Source organism: Phodopus roborovskii, unplaced genomic scaffold, assembly GCF_943737965.1.
Source record: "Phodopus roborovskii unplaced genomic scaffold, PHOROB, whole genome shotgun sequence".
In the NCBI taxonomy this organism is placed as follows: Eukaryota; Metazoa; Chordata; class Mammalia; order Rodentia; family Cricetidae; genus Phodopus; species Phodopus roborovskii.
The window spans coordinates 28,450,320-28,475,284 of record NW_026126416.1 but is presented as its reverse complement, the minus strand read 5'-3'; the positions used below and the strand labels follow the sequence as shown (position 1 = coordinate 28,475,284).

The 24,965-nt window shown below is 34.8% G+C and overlaps 1 protein-coding gene across 1 annotated transcript in view; it reads right to left on the bottom strand.

The window, feature by feature from the left end:
* Myef2 (myelin expression factor 2) overlaps window positions 1–24,965 on the bottom strand; it is a 34,126-nt gene that overhangs the window by 6,808 nt on the left and 2,353 nt on the right. The window contains exons 2-14 of the mRNA XM_051183509.1: window positions 20,382–20,590; window positions 19,148–19,200; window positions 17,751–17,758; window positions 17,556–17,649; window positions 13,174–13,365; window positions 12,402–12,555; window positions 11,918–11,967; window positions 11,744–11,807; window positions 3,923–4,024; window positions 2,519–2,569; window positions 2,171–2,239; window positions 1,765–1,863; window positions 1,414–1,485 (exon numbers count right to left, since the gene is read on the bottom strand). Of these exons, the coding sequence (XP_051039466.1) occupies window positions 1,414–1,485; window positions 1,765–1,863; window positions 2,171–2,239; window positions 2,519–2,569; window positions 3,923–4,024; window positions 11,744–11,807; window positions 11,918–11,967; window positions 12,402–12,555; window positions 13,174–13,365; window positions 17,556–17,649; window positions 17,751–17,758; window positions 19,148–19,200; window positions 20,382–20,590 (1,217 nt within the window). The remainder of the gene's footprint in view (window positions 1–1,413; window positions 1,486–1,764; window positions 1,864–2,170; window positions 2,240–2,518; window positions 2,570–3,922; window positions 4,025–11,743; window positions 11,808–11,917; window positions 11,968–12,401; window positions 12,556–13,173; window positions 13,366–17,555; window positions 17,650–17,750; window positions 17,759–19,147; window positions 19,201–20,381; window positions 20,591–24,965) is intronic.

Genomic DNA, 24,965 nt, shown 5'->3' with positions numbered 1-24,965 from the left:
GCAAAAGGAAAGACAAGAGAGAAAAAGGAGAACAATCAGAAAAATTCATTTGTATAATAGAAAATTATCTTCACATGGAAAACAAAACAAGTAATAGCTTGGTATACATTTGGTTAGTTAAGAAAACTTTAGTCATAATATAATTATATATGCCTCTATAAAATTATAATCATAAAACATCTCACATAGAATATTTAAATGCTCCAATCACTTTCATATTCTTACATTTTTGCAATAATAACAAATATAACAACTTGAAAACAAATTGTTACAACTCTAGCATACAAGTTGCTCTCACATCACACTCCCCTACACATCATTCCTTTCCTTGTTTGCCTTTTACCTCAGTATGTGCACATCTGTTTCCCACACAACTTCTACTTTGATACCAATTCAACTTTCAGTAGTATTACACAGAATTAGCAAAGGGAAAAACAAAAACTGTGAGTACCCTCCCTTACACAAAGCTTGAATTTAGTTTCTTGTTCATATCTCCTCTACTGCCCTGGCTTTACTTCTTGTCATCCTTCATTTTCCTGATCTCATTCTGAAAATGTAACTCTTCTTTCTCATAATTAATATCTCTCCAGCTGGCTCCCTGTTAATAGCAGGTGTAACCAGGAAAACAGAAATGCAGGCACTGAGATAAAAGGGGAAGGTAAGGAAGTTACTGAGAGGAAAATGAATGTTGAAGAATGGCAGAGCAGGAAAGAAAATGAGAAGCACATAATAAGCAAATGTATCCAGCAGACAGGATTTCAGAATTCATGCTTAATAAGTTTATTTCCTATTTCCTGAAATTTCACCACCCAAAGGAAGTCAGCAAGGTATGGAGATTTTATAGCCACAATCAATTATTGGCAACACCCATCAGAAACTCAGTCGTGAGTGCAGGCATTATGTGAGGTTTATTATGTGGGAGTAGATGGGAGGTATCTGGCATTCTCTAGTGCTGCAACATGCTTGTTTAGAAAGGTCTAACAGGAGAGGAAAATAATCATCTATTCATCCTTATCCCTTAACTTCAGGAAGTCCCTAAAATTTGGTGTTATGTCTCTATCTGCCAGAAGGCAAAAGGCTTACAGATGAAACAAGCTAGTAGCTGCTGTGCAAAATAAAACAAAAGTGAGGATGGCATTCAAGCAACAGCCATTAGTGACATGGGATATGCAAAGACAGTTCTTGTACTGGCTACTGAATACACATTCTGGTATTAGTTGAGAAACACCAAAAACAAAGTTAATTTTCAAGCATTAACCAAACAAATGTTTAACTCATTAAAGTTCATCAAAATATGGTAAGACATATTAACACAATAGAGCAAAATATTACTGTACTACAATAACTACTCTTGCAAACTCCTTGCAAGCACTCAAATACTATTCAGTAAGTTCTATTAAAATTTAAACCTACTTATTCCAGTTCCTACTGGACCCATGTTAGAAGCTCCTATTCTTCCTGCAAACCCTCCAATCATTGCACTGCCTAAACAAGGATGGAAAGATAATATACTAATTAATTTAAATAATGACACTTCAAAATTCCCAAGGTACTATACTCACAAATAACTAAACATTTATAAAATTTTCTGGAAATAAGTGTTAAAATATTTAAGATACTGTAAAAGAAAGCCATAATATTAAAATCCTAAAGTGTTTTCTACTAGTAACTATATAAATTATAACTTTTAAAAATTTTTCATCAAAAAGAACTCCTTTTAAGAATATGACCTGCAAAAGCAAAAAAGTATACAACCAGCCCTACCAAGTCTACCAAAGGAATCGCCAAAGCCTCGGTTTATTCCAATATCACCACGGCCGAAATCTCGCTCCATGCTACTAGTCATTGCACCACGATATAGCTCTGAAAAGATGTGCAACAAATTAAACCCTTCTTCAAGTACATCAATGCATAGAAAACCATTCAGGAATATGTCTAAGCATAACTGAAGAAAAAAAGAACAAAAGTTATCAATAATGAACAGCCTGTGGCACACCAACTTACCTCATACACTCATTACACAACCCACTCCTTCCCTCCCTGGCAAGTTTACACATGTCCTCTAGTGTCCAAGTGCCTTCTAAAACCCTCTACAGCATCTAGTCCTACATGTGTATTAAGTACTAGAGAAAGTAAAGACAGTAGAAACCCCCTGTGTACATTCACCTACCTCCCATTCGGCCAACTCCACCAAATCCTGCCATGCTATTCATTGCTTCCAGACCACCAAACCCAACTCCTATGAAATAAAAAATAATTTTGAGACTTGACTGGAGCTCTGTTAATGAATGGTACATTCTGGAAATGTTAAGTCACCAGAAAGTGCTTCCTCCATTCCACCTTTTGCAGGTACTTAACACATCACCTTCCTTTAAGGATATATTAGGCTCAATTTTTGCCAACAGCATTTACAACATGAGCCAACAATAAACCATGACCTTTTTTCTAGAATTCTCAACAGTTTCTAGTTTCTTTAAAATGGCGATGAGTACATGCAAAAACAAATACTTATACATACCTCCTCCAATTCTATTCATTCCTCCAAAACCCGGACCATCCATTCCCATACCTCAAATAAAATACACAGTATGTACTTTCAGTAAATCTTATTTTGTGACTAACGAATGACATTATAGCAAAATAAATACCATTGGTTTAGTCACAACAGGACACTAGAGAAGCATGTGCAGGGTATAGAAGGATGGATTACAGAGCTACATCATAGTGGCTGACTTAGTCACCAGTCTTCAAAACGGGCCTCTGAACATCAGATAAGAAAGAGTTTACTGGTCACACACAACATCCAGTTGGAGAGCATCTAGAACCAGTGTGTACTCTTTCAGGTACAGTGATATCACTATAGCAGATTAGTGATAAGACTACAAAGCAAAGACTCCTTCTCAACACGGCTGTTAACAGGCTGGTGTAGAAGGGAAGGTTATGAATGATATCCTAAAATAAACAAGAAAATACTTTTTTGCCTCAGAATGAGACTGATTTCCATTACCACCTTAGAATTGATAAAGTTTGTACCAACTCAACAAAAAGGAGACTATGACAAATGTATCAGCCCATAAATTGAAATGCAATTCTCAAAGGATGGTCTAGAGACCTTCAAAGGGCCAAGAGATAAAATAATCTCCATCACTAAACACTTCAGAGTTAAAGTGCTGCTTCCTCTTATCCTCTCACGACTACAACGTGGAACTTTCCATAAACTACATGGTGCATGCTGTCACAGCAGACATAGCAGTACAGCTATCTGCACTAACACAAACACTACAAAGAGATGCCAAAAACAGAATCACTCTTCTCATTTTCATTAGAAGCCCTTTATTTTCTTAAAAACAGTACTTATGTTTATTACATGTTTCATTTGATATGCATTAAATATAATTTTTAGGGTTAAGGTTGGCATCAGAGTTAAATATGACTTATTTAAGTCAATTTTCACAATGTTAAGTTTTTTTATAATATAGTAAATATTAAGAAACATAACATTAGCAAAATCATGGTACATTTTTCAATCCTGAAAGAATAAAGTTTGCTGAAAATCAATCTTTAATGACAACTGAGTCCAAGAAGAGGGCCAATAGCGACCTCCAAATGCAATACATTTAAATTGCCTATGCTATGTCATGTTGCTACCCATTCCACAAACCCTGTAATCCACTATGTACAGGGCACTATGTTAAGAATTCATCTACCTTAAAGCCACTTCAATATGCATGACTCTCAAGAGCTAGTTTTCACATGCCTGGCCCCAGGGGCTGTCCCGACCTGCATCTGCCCTCTTTTCATGTCAGCAGCTCTCCAGGCTTCGTCATTTGTAAACCAAAGTTCTCTAGACAAGGAAACTAATAAATATAAGCTTTATTAAATAGCAAATAGATCACTTAGAAATGTTTTAAGAAAAACTTACCACTTGGACCCAAATTTCCCATTACACCACTTATGTTCAACTGGCTGGCACTAATAGGTTGTCCACCTGGTCCAAGTCCCATTCCAATGCCTCCAAGACCACCTAAATTCCAAATAACAACATTACCAAGACACATATATAAAACTAACTGGTACTAGCCTTAAAAATTAGCTATATGCTTGTAATGGTATCCTCAAAGGTTACAAATAGCAGGTTCTTGTTTTCATTTATAAAACACCATATTAAAAAGACTGTAACACCATTTATGAAAGAACAGAATTTTTGAAGTAGGTTCAGCTTATATTCCACTTGAAGGTCCTGCAAGAGGCCTAACTGGCAAGAGGGCTGAAGAAATGGCTCCCTGAGTAAAGTGCTAGTACTGCAAACATTTAATACTCAGAATGAACACACTTTTAATCTTAATGCTCACAGGGTTAATAGATCCTTACAGCTCATTGGGTAGCAAGCCTAGCTTTCTCAGCAAGTTCTAGGCAGTAAGAAACAATGTCTCAAAAAATAGTAAACACTGCATGAAGAAAAATACCCAAGACTGTTTTCTGGCCTCACTTCCACACCTACACACTCCCAAACTCTGGAAAACACACACACATACCCCAGGGAAACGTGAAATACATCACCTCATGTCACAATGCCATGGACTCTCTTCTCCAATCTTAAGATCAGAGCGGAGACACTCCCAAAGCTGCTAATATTCTTTTGTGTAAGGAAGGGAGCTAACAAGGCAGCACTTATACCCCAAAAGAACGTATTAGCTTGGGAAATGGGAAAGGCATGAATGACACACATGACTATTTCTTGCTGGTATACCTACCTGTAAGTTGACTATGCTTCTGTAAATGACAATTCAATTTACCAATTCACAAAATAAGACTTGGGTGAAATCTTTAGGTAAATTTCTATAGTCTATGGCTGGTACCCTTCCTGGAGTACAGAGACATTTGTCAGGCATTCTCAGGTAGTCACATAGTATTACATATCTGAAAAGGAGCATCTTGACCAGATTGTAGAACCACTAAAACAGAATCACTTTCAAAGTAGTACAAGTAAAATTGAAAAATCAAGAACTACTGAAGAATAAAGTCTGAGCTTGTGCAATGGACACAGCCTTTAGTCAGCATTCTCAGCACTCAAAGAAGAGACCAGAGAATTGTGAGTTCAGAGCCAGCCAGAGCTATATAACAATCAACATCAAATCCATTTTAAAATTCACAATAATGGAAGTATAGAGGGAGATGACTCAGTAATTAAGAGCACTTTGTCACTCTTGCAGAGGACCTGGGTTCTGTTCTCAGCACCCATATCACAGCATATATAAAACCCCAGTTCCAGCGAGGATCTGTAGCCCTCTTCTGGCCTCCATAGACACTGCACACAGCTGATGCAGAAAAACACCCATACACCTAAAATTCCTTTTAAAAACTCACATTGAAAAAAAAAAAAAAAAAAAAAAATATATATATATATATATATATATATTAATTGCCTAGCTTAATCATGAACATTTATTTACATTTACAAAACAAATGTTCTCATATCTACTAAGCAAATATAAGAAATTTTTGAGACCTTAACTTGCCTGAATACTGCTTACCTATGTGATTAAATTTAGAGTCTATGTCTTGTCTTTAAATTCAGGAGAATATATATATATATTAATTAATATTAATTAATATATAATATATATAGTATATATATTAATTAATTAAAGCCAACTTTAGAAAACTGGAGCTACAACCACTCCTGAGTCTATTTCCAAAGAACTTCAAATCCTTGCACATTCATGTCCATTACTCCTCTATTTACCATGAAGGAAAAATAAAAATTAAAAAAGAAACCAGCCTAAATATCCACCAAAAGACAAAGAGATAATAAAAACATGCTAATATTCACAAAGACTTATTCAGCTGTAAAGAACAATGAAATCTGTAGGTGAACCTGTAAAGCATAATAGCAAATGCGGTGAGCAACTCAGAAACACCAGGCATGTTTCTCCCTCATTTGCAAACCCCAGACCATAATGAATGTATATATGACTAGTAAATAGGTGTAGGCTGGGTCTAGGGCAAAACTGCAGAAAGGAAACTAAGAGTGGTATTATTAGGTGATGAAGGGGGAAAGAATATAGGAAAAGGACACATCAGCTAGGAAAGAGTTATAAAGCTATTTCCTAGATTGCAAGGTCGTATGTGGATTCAACTTTCTGTGCACTAAAGTAGCAATAAACACTTTTGCATTCCCAGAGTCTAGCACGTGTTATTTCCTTGAGGCAATGATGATGAAAGTTGGGCTTTCTTGCAATGCACTGACCATTAATGCAAAAGGAAGCAGACATGACTAGTCACTAAGCCTATTACATTACATTGGCCCACTTAGGAAAAAAGGAAGGTTTAAAAAAAAATTTTTTAGGGGTGGAGATCTATAACCAGAATGAAATTTTTCTTTTCCATCTGTTTAAAACTCTGCTATGGTGCTGTTTAAAGAATAATTGGCACTGCTGTAGACAAAGTATGGAGACTTTGTTGAAATGGAAAAGTATGACACATATACACATTGAAGTTTTACTCATTCACAGAGAAGAATGAAACAATTTTTAGGATAACAGAACCAGAGATCATCATATGAAATAAACTAGACTTGAATAAATACCATATTTTCTTTCATGAAGATTTTAAACACAAATGTGTGATATGAAATAGAACACAACTACAGAAGAGGAGGAAGAGGACAAAAAAGTAATGGGAATGAAAAAGACAAAACATTGCATGCCTTCTCTCATACATAGAATATAGATTTAATTCTCCATACACACAACATATACATGTGTGGCAAGAAAGAAGGCAGACTATCTGGGGAGAAAGAGGGCCAGCAAGAGGATGAGGAAGAGTGAGAGGAGACAAAGGGAAACAATGAGATGTATGAAAATGACTGAAGAAAATCCACTTTTACACTAGCTAATGAATGATGGAAGGAGTATTACTAAGTTGAATGATGGAAGCTTAATGACAGCAAAACTAAAATCTGGATGGCTGTTTACAAAACCCGAGTATCTTTTCCAAATTCTCACTAAGGTAGCAACTAGGGCTTGAGGCTGAGGAAGACTTATATTCTGTTAGTTGCTGAACTCAAGAGTACAGGCGCACACTCTTTTAAACTGCACAGATCAGTACGAAGTTAACGTGTTCCTCCACCTAACTGTTACCCACTTGGAGCAACAGCATAGCAATGCTCACATGTACAAGCACCACCTTGTCTGTTCTGATATCATAGTAATTATATTAATCTCAAAGTTATTTAAAAAGGAAAAAATCTTACAGTAATTATATTAATCTCAAAGTTATTTAAAAAGGAAAAAATATTAGAATCATGGGAAATGAGAAATTTCCCACTTACCACTTGTAATAAAATGTGATGAAGGAAAGAAGGGGGAAAGTATAGGAGTTTAAAATCATCTTAAGAAATCTGACAAAGTCTATCACCTCATATCCAAGAAAAAAAATATGAAAATACAAATTACTTAAAAATGATAAATAGCACAGATTTTTAAATTTATTGTTTGACAATCACACATGCACATAAATGTGCTTTGATCAAATCACTGCCCCAGTCCTACCAATTCCCACATAAGCCTCCCCATCACTTGTTCTTCTCAACTTCATAAGCTTTCTTGTTGCTCTTTTAACCTAGAGTTCATTTAGTATTGTACGTGCTTGAGTGTAGGGGCAGCCACTGGAGACTGGGAAGTCACTAAGCTAGGGGTGGGATTTCATGTGCTCCTTCACCAATCACTCAGGCTGAGATTTCAACCAACTTGATTTTGTTCAGGTTTTGAGCACTCAAATTTACTGCTAACAGAAAAAAATGCAGTTGGACTCTTGACCAGGTAACTGGGAAGAAGACTGCCATACAAAGAGAAAGGGCAGTGTTCAAACATACGTGGTTCATAGCTTCCAGAATTTATCTTTTAAAATTGTAAGCACTATAAAATTTCAACAGTAATCCACACTCATACTGCAGTAAAACTGTCACTAGAGACCAATACTTTAAAATAAGCTCCATTGAATAACAGACTACCAATAAAAACGGGGGGAGGGGGAGGTGATAATTCAACCAAGAGCTTATTTGAATTATAAATTAAAACAATGGAAACTAGTAGACTAAACTATCCTCAAAGTGCTAAGACAAAGTAACTTAATGTTAAACACTCTAACATAGTCAAACTATCTTAAAAGACATTTACAGAGCAGTCAAAATTGAGAGTGTTTACTAACAATAACTCCTCATTGAAGAAAACAAGTAGCTAGGTCTATGGGTAGAGGAATGAGAATAGAAAAAAATAGAAATAATGTCTACTTTGTGACACTGAAAAACAGAATTAAAACCCTGAGTGTTAATAGCATTCAAAGGCATTAGAATTAAAGAGGATACAAAAAAGAAGATTTATACATACATAATATCCAGGGTTACCTCAGAAACAGAGAAAGACAAGTATTTATAAAGTGCCAAAAGTGAAACAGAAAATAAGAAAACAGAAATCCATTCAAATGACCAATGTGCATCCAATCAAATGACCGATGTGAAGAAATTTGAACTCAACTTCACATAAAAAGACTGTCAAGGCAATTTTTAAAAAATATAATTGCACCTAAAACATTTAAATACACACACATCAAAAACTGTAACATTAAAATAAAATGAAGAAACAACACAAAATTATTGTATTTAGTATTATACAAGGACTTAAGGCAATCACAAAATCACCTTCTAATAAATTATTCACCAGAAATTTTTCATAAACTTTCATTTTTCATCAATTCTAATATTTCTTCATCAATTCTAATTCTAGATATATTTGGTAATTTAGCTTCAAAATATTTTCAACAAGAAGAAAATGGGTAAATTTGTCTATGTACCAAGAAATTTTATCATTAAACACTTCTCGGTAACTGGTAACTCAAATAAACTTATGAGAAAGGATAGAAGATAATTTAAATGACTAACAAACTTGATTTAGTAAATATAAAAGAGATAAAAATGGGCCTATGGTGGGCCACCCACAATAAAATTCTAATAAATTCAGAGAATTTCATAGAAGCACAATCATATGGACTACGTTGTATTGCCACATTGGACCTAAGTTAGAAAATTCAAAATTTGTATTTTCAAATATACAAGACTCAAAATAAATTGTAGTGGTAGTTTAGTAATACTGAACTATAATAAAAAATTAGTCCAAAGAAGAACCTATGTACAGTAGCTAAATTTATAATCTTAATTGCTTATGTTAGAAAAGAGAGAATGAAAATAAGTGAAATATGCATCCAACTCAGTCAGGGCAAAAATGAGACTAAACTTAAAGAAAGGAGGAAAGAAATAGTAAAGAAATTAAATATACTAAAAACAAAGCTCAGTCTTCATAAACACTAACGAAGTGACAAGTTTCTAATGATAATAAGCCAGTAAATGGAGAAACAATGTTGGGTAGGAAAAACAGTTCCTGCCCAAATTTGGTTCCCAGTATCCACACTGTACCACTCACAACCACCTGTAACTCCAGCACCAGGGGAACCCACATCCTCTTCTCACCTCTGAAGGCACTGCACTGACATGCACAAACCTACATACTGACACACATATATACATATAATTAAAATAACATCTTTATAAAGAGGAAACAAAACTATGAATATAGTGAAAATTTAAGACAGTGTTCTTAATAAAGTGTAACACTGAGCCATCAGTGGGTAAAAGTACTCACTGCTAATCCTAACACCCTGGATTCAATCTCTGGAATCCACACTTGATTATCAAGTGTTGTCCTCTGACCACCACACTTGCCACAGCAAGCACACACTCTTATTCTTACTCTTAGACACACACACACACTAATGTTTAAAAAACTTTGATATTCATCAGGCAGCAATAAAAAATATGGCCAGTAAATAAGTCAGCCACAAACATGTGTGAAGGCCAGTTTTACACAATTTCTAGCAAATATCAAAAAATAGGTAAGTCTTAAAAAAATTATGAATTCAGTATAATGCATTAAAATGAAGATATCAGCTTTATTAATAAAACAGAATCAAGACCAAAACACAAAACAGTGAACTATGAAATAACAAATGATGTCACTGCATCTTAAATTCAAGAGTTATTTTTATGTTTATGGACATGTAAATGTATACTCACATTATTAAAATCGATATAATAAGCATATTCATGAACTGTCCCTTCTGCATGAGTGACACATTGAGAGGTGGATGTGGAGTTGGAGCATTTCAAGTCTACTTATAGATGGTAGGCAAGAGCTCTACACTGAGTCTATCTCCAGGTCTCACTAAATTGTCCAGGCTGGCTTGGAACACACTCTACAGGTGAGGCAGACCTTTAACTTATTTAGATTCCCCTGCCTTAGCCTCTTGAGGATCACAGGTCTGTGCCACCAGGCATGGCTCAGAACATCTTAGAGAAAATAATGAAAACAGCCAATATTTTTAAACAAAAAATTTAATTTACTCTGCTATGCTGGTTAAGATATTTAAGATAATCTCAGAGGCACCAAATTGTATCAATATCACATTAAAGAACAAAAACACAGACTTCCTATTAAATTAATCTGACCAAGAGTGAGTCCAAATTTGAATTATCCACTTGTTTCTCTATCTTCCATCTGTCAGTAGTTTGTAGTTACTGGACTGTCTACAGTCTGTCTGTTGTATGTGTCTGTGACTGCCTGAATACTGTTATGATATCTGACTGTCCCTATGTCTGCCTGTCTCTAACCTAGAGTTGTGTCCTGTATTCACCAAGATCACAGAAAGCACAGAACAGGGATGGGATAAAATGTTCTTCAGAAATTTTTAACAGAACTTTTACAAGGGAAGAGATTTAACTGACCCAGAATAGTAAACAACACTGCAAACAGACATTACCAAGCAATATCCTATGTTGCTTCCAACATTTAGTTATGGTGGATATCTGTTTTAAGGTTGCTTTTGACCTTAAAGCTGTTGGCCATTTTCAGTAAATGATTACCACAACATAGACACACACATTATTCTGGATCAAGGGCATGGAGTACAAAACTTAAGATTAAAGGTAGGATAGATTGAAAAAGCTGATTACATGGGAAATCCAACACATAATGAGGCTGGTTATTACACTGTTCTCTTAAAGACAGGTTAAACTAAACAGGTTGAATATACAGTAGGACAGCAGGTTAAATACATAGTCTTAAATGTTCTCAATGTTCTCTGAATGCAAAATATTTTCATAAGGATGCATTAAACTTTATTGGTTATTAAAGAAATAAAGGTTAAATCATGTAAAATAAAAAACAGCAAAAATGATTATGGATCACTAATAAAAATATTTGGAAAGAATTTAACATGGAAAAATGGTTGTACCTCTAAATAACTAATAGAATAGTCTGAAGCTATTTAAACACACACACAAACACACACACACACACACACACACACACACACACACAGAAAGATAGCAAGAATATACATAAAAAATGTTAAAAATGGTGGTTATCTATAGTAAAATTATAGACTCTTCCCCTTTCTTGTATTTGAACTTACCAAATATATTAGTACTCACTAACTACAAAGTCAAAAACAAATTTTTTTAAAGTCCTATATTTATCTTTTCAGTCTATACCTAATCAGAAGCAGCAAACTGTGCAAAATTCCAAACTAATCTCAGAGTGTAAGGAGTGTGAGAGTGACAAAAACAGACTTCTGCTTTATACATAATGCAAAACACTCCAGCTGTTTTCTAACAACAGCTCCTACTTACGTGGTAATTGTGATGTCTTACTATCATGTGAACGGTAGTCTTCATGAGGAACAGATTTGTCATCCTAATTGCAAAAACAAAATGTTTATTGTAATTCATAAACAGATAACAAAAACTGTTGTGCTAGGGACAGGTCTGAACAAGTGAAGGCTGAGATGAGAAGTAGGAACTCACCATTTTCACATGCATAGGTCTATCAAATAAAAACTGCCCATTGAACATGGCTGTTGAGTCAGTCAAGGAAAGTCAGTAAAGATGACTGTAAAATTATACTTGCTGAGAAATTATCATATTTAAGTCTGAAACTTTCTTTACTATTTTATCATTAGACTTTATTCATACTAGTCTCTTCCTTTGATTTGTAACTTAAACTAACCAAAATAAACTAGGTTTCATCAAAAGCAATTGCAATGGGGTAGAAGTAAGTGTCAAAAGTCTGCATACACACATTTTGCTGCAGCTGGAAGAGCAGAAAACAAATCCCTACCAGTCCTGGATGACATGGCTCTAGACTTAACAAACAACAGGTCTTAGTGCTGTAGACAGAAGCCTAACTTCCAAGCAAGGCAATATTACATAACACAAACAAGAAACATACAAAGGTATTATGCCTCACCAACTTCATTAATCATTAATGCTAAAATACAAATCAGGATACAAATTGCTTGAACTGCTTCAATTGCTTGCTCAAAAGTGACAGTGCCCATGCCTCTGCTCTTGCCATCCTTGTCTTCTTTAATATCTGCTCGCTTTACAGTTCCAGCTATGCTGAACACTTCCTTTAGCTTCTTCCAACCAACTTTGAAGTCAAGCTTAACATAAAATTATATAAAGTTACATTCTTAACAAATGTTCCTTTTCTAAACTCCTAAAACTATAAACTGTAATTCTTGTTGAACAATAAGCCAATGATATACAATTAAAAAAAGGTCTTGCTTAAAATCAGTTCGGCTACATCTACCTTCATTTAAATTCCCCAAATCACCTTTCAATTCCTTAATCCTGCTATATGCATGTGAAACTTAGGCATCTATTTTGACTAAGGAAAATTCAGGTTTTAGAAAACATTGTCCATTTTATTAACTTTCAAGAGCATAAAACAAATGGGAAACCAACCACAATAGGCACTTAAGACACCAAGACTACAAGAATGAAATTCAGCTACCAAGATGAATAAAAATACATACAAGTGACTTCAAAAACAGTTTAGTATATAAGAATTTCAAAGTTCCGTCTTAAAATGCTAACTAGTTATATTTTAGAATCTAACTGCAGACTACATACATAAATTAGGTTTGAGTTTAGAATTCTATCTTTATTTACTTAAGTTAAAAAATAAAAAGAATGATCTACATACCTATCAGCATATATCTAACAAAATAACGACACTATGAAAGTTAAGTATGGGAGCAACAAAAGCTTAAACTTACATTAGCAACAAAAATTGTGGAACCAAGTCGACCAGCCTGCAAATTGCTGATAACCTCAGGAGGAATGTTTGGGTTATTGAGAATGGAAGGTGGCAAATTCACCAACCCAGATCCCACATCAGAGGTATGCGATCCTTGAAATGATGTTCCTGTTCGTTGCAGTGCCCGGCGAGCATTTTCTCCATCAGGATCCTGTAATGCACACTCAATGTTAGCTGCCAGCAAAAACTCAACAGCAGCTAACCCATCTGGACCAAAGTATTGACATCTGTGAAGAGTAAGGTTTTCCTTATTCTGTTTTCTTTCATCCAGGAAATGAGTTCCATAAAAACCTGTGGATAGGCAAAAGATTTCAGAGTCCAAGATGGGAGCTAAGTACCTTTTTCCAGTCACTGAGGCCACAGAGAAACTTGAAATTCGTTTTGTAGAAGTGTGTGCATATACATATAAATGTCCTTACTAAGAATAACAGAACACTTACGGTACCTCTCTTCTTTCCACAATGCAGTTAACGGTGAACGCTCACCACTAGATAGCCAAAGGAATGTCAGATTCAGACTCATTCACAGCCTCTCAATAGCAGGACACACTACTATACACTTAGGAATACTGAATTAGAGGAAGTTTATTATCATTTGTTGACGTCACTCCTGAACAGAATACAATAATCCATAGTTTAATCTCTTACCTTCCTCAACAATGAAAAGGGTCTGTACAAGTATTTTTAGGATCATTAACTTTTAAAAGAAATATCCTTTATAAAAACTAGAAAGGCAAGTACAGATGTGTTTCAAACTACCCACTCATTCCACGAAGTAGAAGGTCAACAACACAACACACATAAGACTATAGAAAATGAGAGGATGAGCATCTGCATACAAATTACTATGCCAAAAATTCTTTCTTATTCATGAACTCACAGAACTTGTGCTTGCCTGCTCGAGATCAGTCCAGTCAACATTATAAGAAGGAATTAAATGGGATCTACTGGCAGTTGATAATTTCTAGGAAGAGAGTGTCAGTTTTCTGTAAAGGTATAATCCCTGGCAGGTCAGTCATGAAATAGTGGATCCCCCCCACACACAGGAGAATATGATTAGCTCAAACTGGACTCAGGTTTTAAAAACTATTTGGGAGGGACACAAAGAAAGTTGGTAAATAAGGGAGGTAGGAGTGCATCTGTGAAGAGCACTCAAAGAATAAAAATATTATATCAAAAACTTCTCTGCTGTTGCTAGTCTGTAAATATTGATTAAAATAATAATAGTAAAGTAGCCGGGTGGTGATGACACACACCTTTAATCCCAGCACTCGTGAGACAGAGTAAGCAGATCTCTATAAGCTCAAGGCCAGCCTGGTCTACAGAGTGAATACCAGGACAGCCAGGACTACACAGAGAAACCCTGTCTCGGAAAACCAAAAAATAAACAATAAAGTAAAATAAGAAAGGATGGTTTCATTAAATTTCCAGCATAGTTGGAAGGACAAAAGGAAAGGGAAAAGAATGAATGGAAGAATAGAAGTATGCTGGACTTGAATGTGTTTCTTCATGAGAAAGAAATTAAAACAATTACAGAAGTGTTACCAAAGAATTGCTGTAAGACTTTTAAAAGTTAATAAATAGGATGGTTAGTGCTCATTCTGTCATTTGGTGGAATCTAGAATCACCTGGGAAAGAAATTATTTCTGGGCATGCTTGTGGGGAATAACCTTGACCACGTTAATTATAGCTACTTTTAATTATCAGCAGGACCACTCCCTGTACTGGATCCTGGGATGCATAAAATGAAGGACATGAGGTGAGCAGGAATTCCTATCTCTCTGCTTCCTGATAATGGATTCAGCTGCTGCAGGCTCCTGCTGCCTTCAATTCCCCACAACGTTGGACCTCACTTAAAAGTGAGAGCTAAAATAAACTATCCCTTAACTTGATTTTATTCTAGTATTTTATTACAGCAACAAGATATTAAGACAGTCATATGTTTCAGGTTTGAGAATTGAAACACTTGTACAAAAAGAAAAAATTGATAATAGTCCTTACATAAAGGATTAAAAAAAAAGAGAAAGCCCTGTCAACTATTAAAATACATAGGTTGTATTAACAGTAATATTTGTTTTTTTCACACATAAGAACTATATATATATATATATATAATACACACATAAACAAATCATATATGATCTTATTTTTTATTCTTCTTTTCCCCTTGCTATCCAACCTGCCAATCACTAACTGTTAATGCTATTATTGGACCTAATATGTACACATGCAACTCCTACTCATCTTCATTCAATCGGATAGATTTCTAAAGACCTGATAAGGAACACACCTTCTTTTTGAATAACCAGCCAAGCCATCCTCAGCAGTTTTATCAGTCACTGATTTGTAAATTGGATATCCCCAGGTAAATGAATGCTTTTACCGAACATTAGCCAAAGTTAAATAAATCCTACATTATTTAGTAAAATTGAATTTGACCCTCCCCTTTTTTTCCTTCTAAAATAGTTAGAAATAGAGACGTCCTATAAACTTCATTCTAAGGTCTCCACAATAGATCTGGGCTCTAAAATATGCTTCAATTTAAAGGAACACAATCACATGACCACCTTTGTCAATTAAAAACAGAAAGATACTATAAACACAGTATGCTTGATGTCTACAGTGTCTCTATGGAGCTTTTTATAATACATGTTTCCTTTAAAGAGAAACAGATCATAAAATAGCAGATTATGATTATTAAATTATTAGATTACAAATTGGAACAAATTATTTAGGATACTAGCACATTTCTAAAGCCTTATCCCTGGCTTATTCATAAAAGCACCAAATAAATGACTAGTCAAAGAACAAAGCTTAAACACTCCCTACCAAATCTCCAGGTCTCTGTCAACATTTTTTTAGCAAATTATAATCCCAGGATCAAACAGAATTCAAGGAATTTAGAGGATAATTCCAGTAAAGAATGTAGGACACATGAATATTTTGGTACCAAGCCATTCAAGCTATCATCACACTAAAGAACACGGTATCAACAATCACTAACAGGAATCGTTTTTACAGCTTACATGCACGATATAGTTAGACTATTTTAAGCACTGTGCTAATAGTTTTACATAATAATATCACATGCATAGTTACTAAGAAACACTGATTAACACTTTGAGTCTTCACTACCAGAGAGACTAGTATTTCTCCTATCTCAGTGATAAGGAAACTTAACAAAGGTTAAGTGATTTGCTCTGCCTGGGTCATTTGGCTATTCTAGTGACAGAGAATGAGGTATAACACTTGATCTTCATAAAAGTCATGGTAGGTATGATGGGCAGTATTATAATAAGTAGTAAAGACTAGAGAAGAGAGGCTACATGTCCTGTCACCTGGCTATAAAAGGACAGAACTCAAAATTACTGTTCTCATACTAAATGCCAGCCAAGGAATAGCACCAATATTAGTACAACATTTCAAAGACTCAAAATAACATTGCCTATTTCTGTCTTCCCTCCCCCCCCCCCACCTTTTTTTTCCAGTTTTTCTATGTAGCTAGCTCTGGCTGCCCTAAAACTCACTCTGTAGACCAGGCTGGCCTCAAACTCAGAGATCTGCCTATCTCTGCCTACGAAGTGCTAGGATTAAAGACGTGCACCACTACCACCCAGCTGCCTATTCCTTTCAATACAGATTAGGTAAGGATATGTGTACAAATGGGTCTAGGGTAAAATTAACAACATAAAATAAGAGCTCATGAAATTATGTTATTCAAGTTAATTATTACCATGATCAAGTACTCCTGTAAGTATTATTTTATAAAGTACATTCTGATCATTTGTCAATCTATTTATACGACCACAATTCTATACAAAAAGAAAACTCCTATTGTAGATTATTCTAAATTCTAGTTATATATCTCAATAAGTTACAATGCTTCTTAAACTCTAATCTTATAGAATCTAAATTAATTTTATTAAAGATGAATACCAACCTCATTCAAATCCACAAGCTCAGTGTATTATCAAGCAACCAGTAATAAACAATAATACCTATTAAATTTTCAAATTAAACAAGTCTAAAAACTTAAAGTATTTATAGTAAATGAAGTTTTCACCTTAAGTTTGTCATCTTTAAATTTATGGGTCCTCATTTTTTGTTATAAATTGGGGACCTCTATCTAGCTATAACATGACATCAATTAAATATAAAGAATAACTTAAGGATTAATAGCAAATCTGCAAGCAAAATCATCACTAGCCAAAATTTTTTAATAAACACCTATCCTTAAAAAACAAGTTGTCAGACAGCTAAATGAGAAAAAAAAATAAAAAGTGAAAGGACATATGCACATATGATATTTAAGTTCCAAATACAAAACAAGAAAAAACCTTACCTCTTTAATATTCAGAGGTCTTCCACTGAGGTCATATTTATTCATAGTTTCTAGTGCTTTCTTTACAAATTCTTCATCTTTAAATTCAACCACACTTAATAGGGAAAAATATATAAGAAATGCTTATGTACAAAGATTTCTCATTCCTAAAATCACAAGATTAATTTGATTTAAGATACTTAAAAATATTCTTACCCACAACCCTATATCCGGTAGATTGTCAATATATGCAAAAGAAAAAAAAATTTTAGGTCAGTAGTTGAACTTAATTAAAGATACTAATATTTAAGTCATCAAAAGTAAGCAAGAAGACATTTTCTTTTTCTTTTACACCTCCAGAATGTAACAGGCAAGTGACCATGCATTTTCTACAAACTTTTAAATCAATCTAATGTTACATACAAGCTTCGAGTACATTCTCATTTTCAAGTGACTTCTTAAAATTAAAACTAGTACCACTGTACAAATTCAGTCAACAGTAAATAAAGGAAGAATCTGAAGGCTCAAATATACATGTTCTAGCACAGTAATACGTATTTCAAAAGATGTAATGTGTACAATATGCTTTTTAGATCTAACTAAAATAGCAAATAAACATAATTTTTTTAAAAAATTATTATTTTATGTGTATGGATATTTTGTCTGCATGTATGGCTATATACAATGTGTGGGTCTAGTAACAACAGAGAATGGAAGAGGGTGTCAGATCTCCTGGAACCTGAGTTTCAAAGAGTTGTGAGCTGCCAGTGGTGGTAGGAATTGAGCCCAGGTCCTCTGGAAGAGCAGCCAGTACTCTTAACTGATGAGCCATCTCTCCAGTCCCCATGAATTTTATGTTTAATAAAGATATCTATCAGATTAAAACTGGGTGAACACAATTTAGGAGCATCTAGTTGGAAACGTGTAAAATAAAATACCCATGCTAAGGAAACTTACAGAATCACTTTTTTTAAAAAAGAATTCCTGTGATTACTATTCAAAGTGCCACTTAAATGTGATGACAAAGTTTGTACCCAACCATTTTATGAATATGATGAGACACTATTAAAAGATTTCCATTATATTCTTCGATATACACATGCTGCTAAATCAAAATCTATCATCAGCCTTCTAGGTCAACTTAGTCATAGACATCATTCATACCAAATGGTCAGAGCACTGCCTCTTACATGGTCCTGAAGGCTACCAAATTAAGCTTTTCAATAAAAGTTTCAAATTATATTCTAAATTAACACCTTTAAGCCACAGGCCTCTCATGAAACTCTTGGGAATATTAACAATTCAGTGACTTAAAATATCCCTGAAGACATCAAAATACAACAAGAAAAACTTTATTAAATTTTATTAGCTAAGAAAAAGCATACCTTAAAGCATTAGAAAAATGAATACCCTTTTTGAATATTTGCAAAACCCATCATCCCTTTCAGGAAGCTGGTTTGGTTGGCATGTCAGACTTGCTAGTATAAAAACCTCAAATCTTAAAGTAAAACAAAATGAAACTTAAGTTTCCAAAAGTCTGATAGAGTATTATACAAAAGTAAACTGCTGAGGAACTTTTAAACCTCAAGCAGATTATGGCCCACAGCACTTACCCTTGATTTTCCTTCCGCATCCTTAAAGAGCTCCACGTATGTAACCTCACCAACTACATAAGACATACAAAAGGAAGATACCAAGAAACAATACATTTAAACACCAGTATCTTGCTTTACTGCACACCTGTGCACAACTCTACAGAAAAGCACCTATTATTCACCAGCAATCAGGACCAGATCAACATACCTCCTATCAATAGCTATAGAAATTTAACTAATTTTCAGAAATTACATCATCCACATTCTCTAAAAAAGCTAACAACCATATTAACCCAATTCATACTGCAGATCATATTTGGCCAGCATGATGTGGTTGGTGAACAAATGCACATATACATACAAATGATCCCTCAGCCTGTCATATTAACAACATTGGTCAGCCTACACACAACAGCTGTTTTAAGGTGACTTCCTACCTGAGTGTCTTCAATCATGTTTGCCATCAGTAAACTAAATTTACAAGTCATGCTTCACAGCAAGCCACACACTTCTAAATAAAGTCAGTGAATAAAACCAGTCAAATAGTTGTCACCTTACAACAGATACACCAATGCAATTAAAAAAAATTATTAGAGAAGATCACTCTCAAAGCCAAGTACATAGTTTGCAGGACTGTTGAACCTCAATTTTTCAAGAGATAACAGAACTAGCTTTTACAAGATCAAGTATTGAAATTGTTTTCCCCCAAAACCAAGCATGTGCATAAGATGAAGGTTTTCAGGTTATTCTGAAAACAAAACTGCAGCAGCAGTAACACAAATTTAGTACAGAACTGCAAAGACAGCATCATGGCAGTCGTGACAATGCAAGCAAAATGAATTCCACAGCCAGATTCCAGACTCCACCAAAAACATCTTTGGGGGGGAAAAAAATCGACCTTATTATACATACATTAACAAGCTAGATGCATTGCTTAACTAATGCAACAGTCTTTAAAATCTATAAAATCTTCAACTAGACAAAGCAATCACTTTAACAAAATTCTTGGTGGCATGCAGATGCTGGCTTCACTATCCCACTAAAATGGCAAAAAAATACTTCATTTATCCATACTTCCTTGTAATGAAATTGCCAAGTGGAAGAAAAAGAAAAGATTAATTCACATGTCAAGAAAGAAAAGTCTTTTTCTTTTTTCTTTTTGAGTCTGTGTGGCTAAGAGGAATAAAAAGTTTGCTTATTTCCTCCCCCTCCTATGACAATCACAACAGTAAGTTACTGCAGAAACTGTTACCTTTTTCTCTCATCAAGTCTTTAATAGCCTGCCATTTCATGTCATAGGGGATGTTGCTAATGAATACTCGGTTCCGATTTGGACCTTTCTTTTCTCCAGTGCCCGAATTCTTATCTTTTGAATAAGGATGAAATCGATTGGCCTTCTTATTTCCTGTAGACTTTTCTTTTAAATCAGATTTTTCTTCTTTCACTGATTCATCATTCTCCCTGTGAATTACAAGACAAATAAAAGCATCTTCAATTGAGCTTCTAAGAATGGAACTCTTGTGCATCAATCGTTCACATTTGTCACTTCACAAATTCTCAAGCTATAATTCTGCAAAGAAGCTGGAGGTCAGCCTGAGTAAGGGCTTTATACTATTCAAGCGTATCAATTTCTCAGTCAACAGTTAGCATTTTTCTTTTATGATATAGTTGCAAGCATCCCAAAATCCAGCTTTTCCCAGCATATTCCCTAATAAATATTACTATACCCTATGGCAGAGGTATGTGAGTCATCTCAGTATCACAGATGGCCTAAATCCAATTTAGGCCAACTAGATGGCACTTACTGCAGGAGCCTGATGACCTGAGTTCAAAACCACAACCCATGTTAAAGATGGAAAAGAGAACCGACTACACAAATTTGTCCTCTGATATGAATATGTACTTCAAGGTTCACATGCTCACATACACATATATCACACACACACACATACACACAAATGTGCAAAATGCTAAACAGATTTATGTTTTAACTAAATTAAAAATTAAAAACCAACTCCTACTTAATGCATGGTAGCACACACATAAATTTTTCAGCACTAAGAAGACAGAAGCTGAAAGATTACCACAGGTTTCAAAACAACCAGGTCTATACATTAAGTTCTAGCCAGCCAGACCAGAGCTACACAGTCAAGACTGCCCCCTCGATAAAGTAAATAAATGAATAAACTAATATGATTATCTGAAATTTTTTATTACATACAGATTAACTATTTTATTAGAATTTTCTCCTCTTAAAACCATAACCAAAATATAGTCACTTCTATCTACCTGTTTAATAAAGGTATACTCATATTCACTATATGTCAACCTTTTAATCTATTCTTTATGTAGATAAACACAGGAAATTTCAAAGGGATCCTAATAGCTTCATGTAGAACATAGGCTAAGATACTTCATAGAATTATCTCTTTTATTAGTAATGCTATCTATAATGAAAGGATAGAGTTGAGAAATAGGGAAATAATGAAAAATATCATGAGGCAGAATCTGTCTTTTTTAATGGGGCTAGTTGGAAAAAATTAATTTATAAGACTTTAATCACAATGCAACTATTATGATGTCATATACCAACATGGAAATAAATAAGATATGGGTATATACTCAGAGTAATCCCTGCAAATAAAAATCTGGATTAATATTTAAAAATACAATTTATATTTTTAAAGCAATATGCAGGTACATTGCATTTGTGCAGGTGCATATGCATGTCTGTGAGCATGTGTACAGAGAACAGGAATGCCATTCCTGTCTTTGAGATAGTGTTTGTCTTTGGACTGATGCTTACCAAATTGGCTAGACTGGCTAGCCAGGGAGACCCAGGTACCCTTTTTCTCCCCAGCACTGGAATTACAAGAATACGCTTCCATGCCCAGCATTTTCACATGGTTCTGGAGATCAAACTCAGGTCCTCATTACAAGCACTTTTTCAACTGTGCTAGCTCTCCAGGCCTTGAAAGCAATCTTATTACAGAAACGACAGTAGATTTAACTCATGGACTGCTTTAGTCAACCCAAAGTAACTTCATTAAGAACATAATTTCAAGGCAATTTTTATAAACTTTAACGAGTCAAAAATCTCCAAGAATAATGGCCAAGAAAACAGATTTTTTTAAAAAACTTCATGGATTATTCTAACACCAAACCAAATGTCATAATCCAGGCTATAAACTCTAAGGTAAGCAATTTTAGAAAGCTATAAACAAACTCCGTACTGCATTAATATGGGAATTTTGGGAGGGGGGTTGTTTTGTTTTGTTTTTTAAGACAGGGTTTCTCTGTATAGCTTTGGAGTCTGTCCTGGAACACTTTGTAGACCAGTCTGGCCTCAAACTCAGAGATCTGCCTGCCTCTGCCTCCTGAGTGCTGGGATTAAAGATGTGAGCCACACCCCCTGGCTAACTTTTTTACTTCTTAAGACATCACTCCCCTGAAGGGTAACAACAATGCCATAAATAAAGTACATAAATAAGGTCTACGAGAATAAAACCTATCTCCTTAGATATACATGCTGTATCTAGCTAGCATGGTGACTGACTATAACATGTGCTGGCTAAATTGTCATTTCTCTATTATCAGTTAAGGGCCCACACTCTGGAGGCTGGGAAGATGGCTCAGTTGGTAAAATACATGCTATGCAAAACTGAGTATCAAGGTTTGGATCTCCAGCATCCACATAAGAAGCTGAGCATGGAAATACACATCTGTAACTCTACAGTGGAGAGTGGTAGATTCCTGAACCTCTCTGGACAACCAGGGCAGCCTAATCAGTGAGCTTTAGGTTCAGTGAGAAACCTCTCAGAAAGTATGTGCACACACATGCACGCATGCACCCAAACTCTCTGAAAATTGTGATCTATGCCTGTGATACCAGCACTCAACTGGTAGAAGGAAAAGGACTGCCAAGAACTGAGGAGCTGAGGGCCAGCCTGGACTATGAAGAACCAAGCTAGCCAGCACCCTATCTCGGAAACAAACTGAATCTATACCCTGAACAGATGGTGGTACCATCTTTAAGAAATGCTCCCACATTCCACATTCAAGGAAAAAAAAAAAAAAAAAAAAAAAAACATTATTATTAAACTTGCTTCACCATCTATTCAGATTTTGATATGGATGTCTTCTCTATCAACCTTATTCTTTCACTTAAAAAATGGCATGACCTCAAAGGGTTCTTCTCAACTGCTCAACTCTAGAAATTATCTCTATGTGAACAGAGTGGCATTTCTGAGAACAGAAGCAAGCAGCCAAAATGTACAAGGCCTCTCCTCTGGTTCCTAGCTACAGCAGACATAACAAACCTTTCTTTTTAATCCCCTGACTAACTATCTGCATAATAATGTGTTTCCACTGAACTCACTGAATGTTCCAGTCTGAGGTCAGGTGAGAAGATATCTAGTCTTTTGATAAGTATTCTCTGGCTACTTTATCCTGGATGAAACCCACTATGAAAATCACAGAGTTCTAAAGCACTAAGTCCCTCTAGTCTTCACCTGGTTGAAGGTTATGTGACTGTAATAAACATTTGTTTACAATACTCTCACCATTCACTAATAAATACATTATTAGGATATCTTCTTTTTGTTTACTTAAAGGACAATGAGAGAGCAACTAAAGGTTTCTCAAAAAAATCAGAAACCAAACTATCAAATGACCTAGCAATTCCACTTTTTATATATAACCAAAGGAAATAAAATCATCAATATCTGAACTCATTCACCAGATCATTCACAATAACTTAAGATATGGAACTGAACTTAAAGACTAAGTCTGCTGACTAATGAATAGTTAAAGAAAAGGTGGGTGTGTCCATGTATATATTCTGTATGTATACATATACACATGTAAACAGAAAGAGAGAGAGAGAGATTTTGTCATTAGATGGAAAGCCTGCTGTCTGCAGCAACCTAGAAAAACCTGGAAAGCAGTGTGCTAAGTGAAATAAGCCAGACACAGAAGCTGAATACTGCATAACATAAAATAACAAAATTCATAGGATCAGAGTACAATGATCATTACCAGAAGTATAATGAGATGCATGCCTAAGAATATAAATTTCCAATTATCAAATAAGTTCAGGAGACAGTATGTAATATAATAATTAAAGTTAATAATGGCATGCTGTATACTACAAAAATGACTGAGAATACGCCACAAACATTTGCAACACAATAGATGCTAGCTACATGAAGATAAGGGTATATTAATTAGCTCAATTATAATTATTATCATATAGTATTTAGAGCAAATGAAAACATGTTGTTTATCTTCAATATACACATTTTTTTAAATTATAACTCAGCAAAGCTGAAGGCCCAACATCACAGTTGTAATCTTCATTCATAATAAAATTAATGCTTTATCAGTAAACACTTCACCCTGCCTCAAATACTGGATATTTTAAAAACAGCACACTATAAATACACTTAAAATTATACAAGACTAATGAGGAGTCACAATTGCTGCTTTCCTTCCAATTTATTAAAGTGTAGAAAGAGGGAACAATATCTTTAATTCCTGTCTAAAGAACAATCCAACTAAATCTTCTGCATGAGTTTCATGATCACAAAAGTTCTTGCTATATTTCTTCAACATATACTCGATGGACCTTTAAAATTTAAGGCCTCAAGGTGCAAAGACGAGAGTTAATTTAAACACAGTCACTTCGATCCTGGTGACAGCAGCTCGTAGTTCACTTCTAAGCAGTGTATGTTGTGAAGCAGCATCTAGTCATCACAATGATTTTAATGAATTCTTATCATTAAAAACCTGGTAATAAGCCCAAGGTTTTGAGGTATCAGACACCCCTACTGGTTCA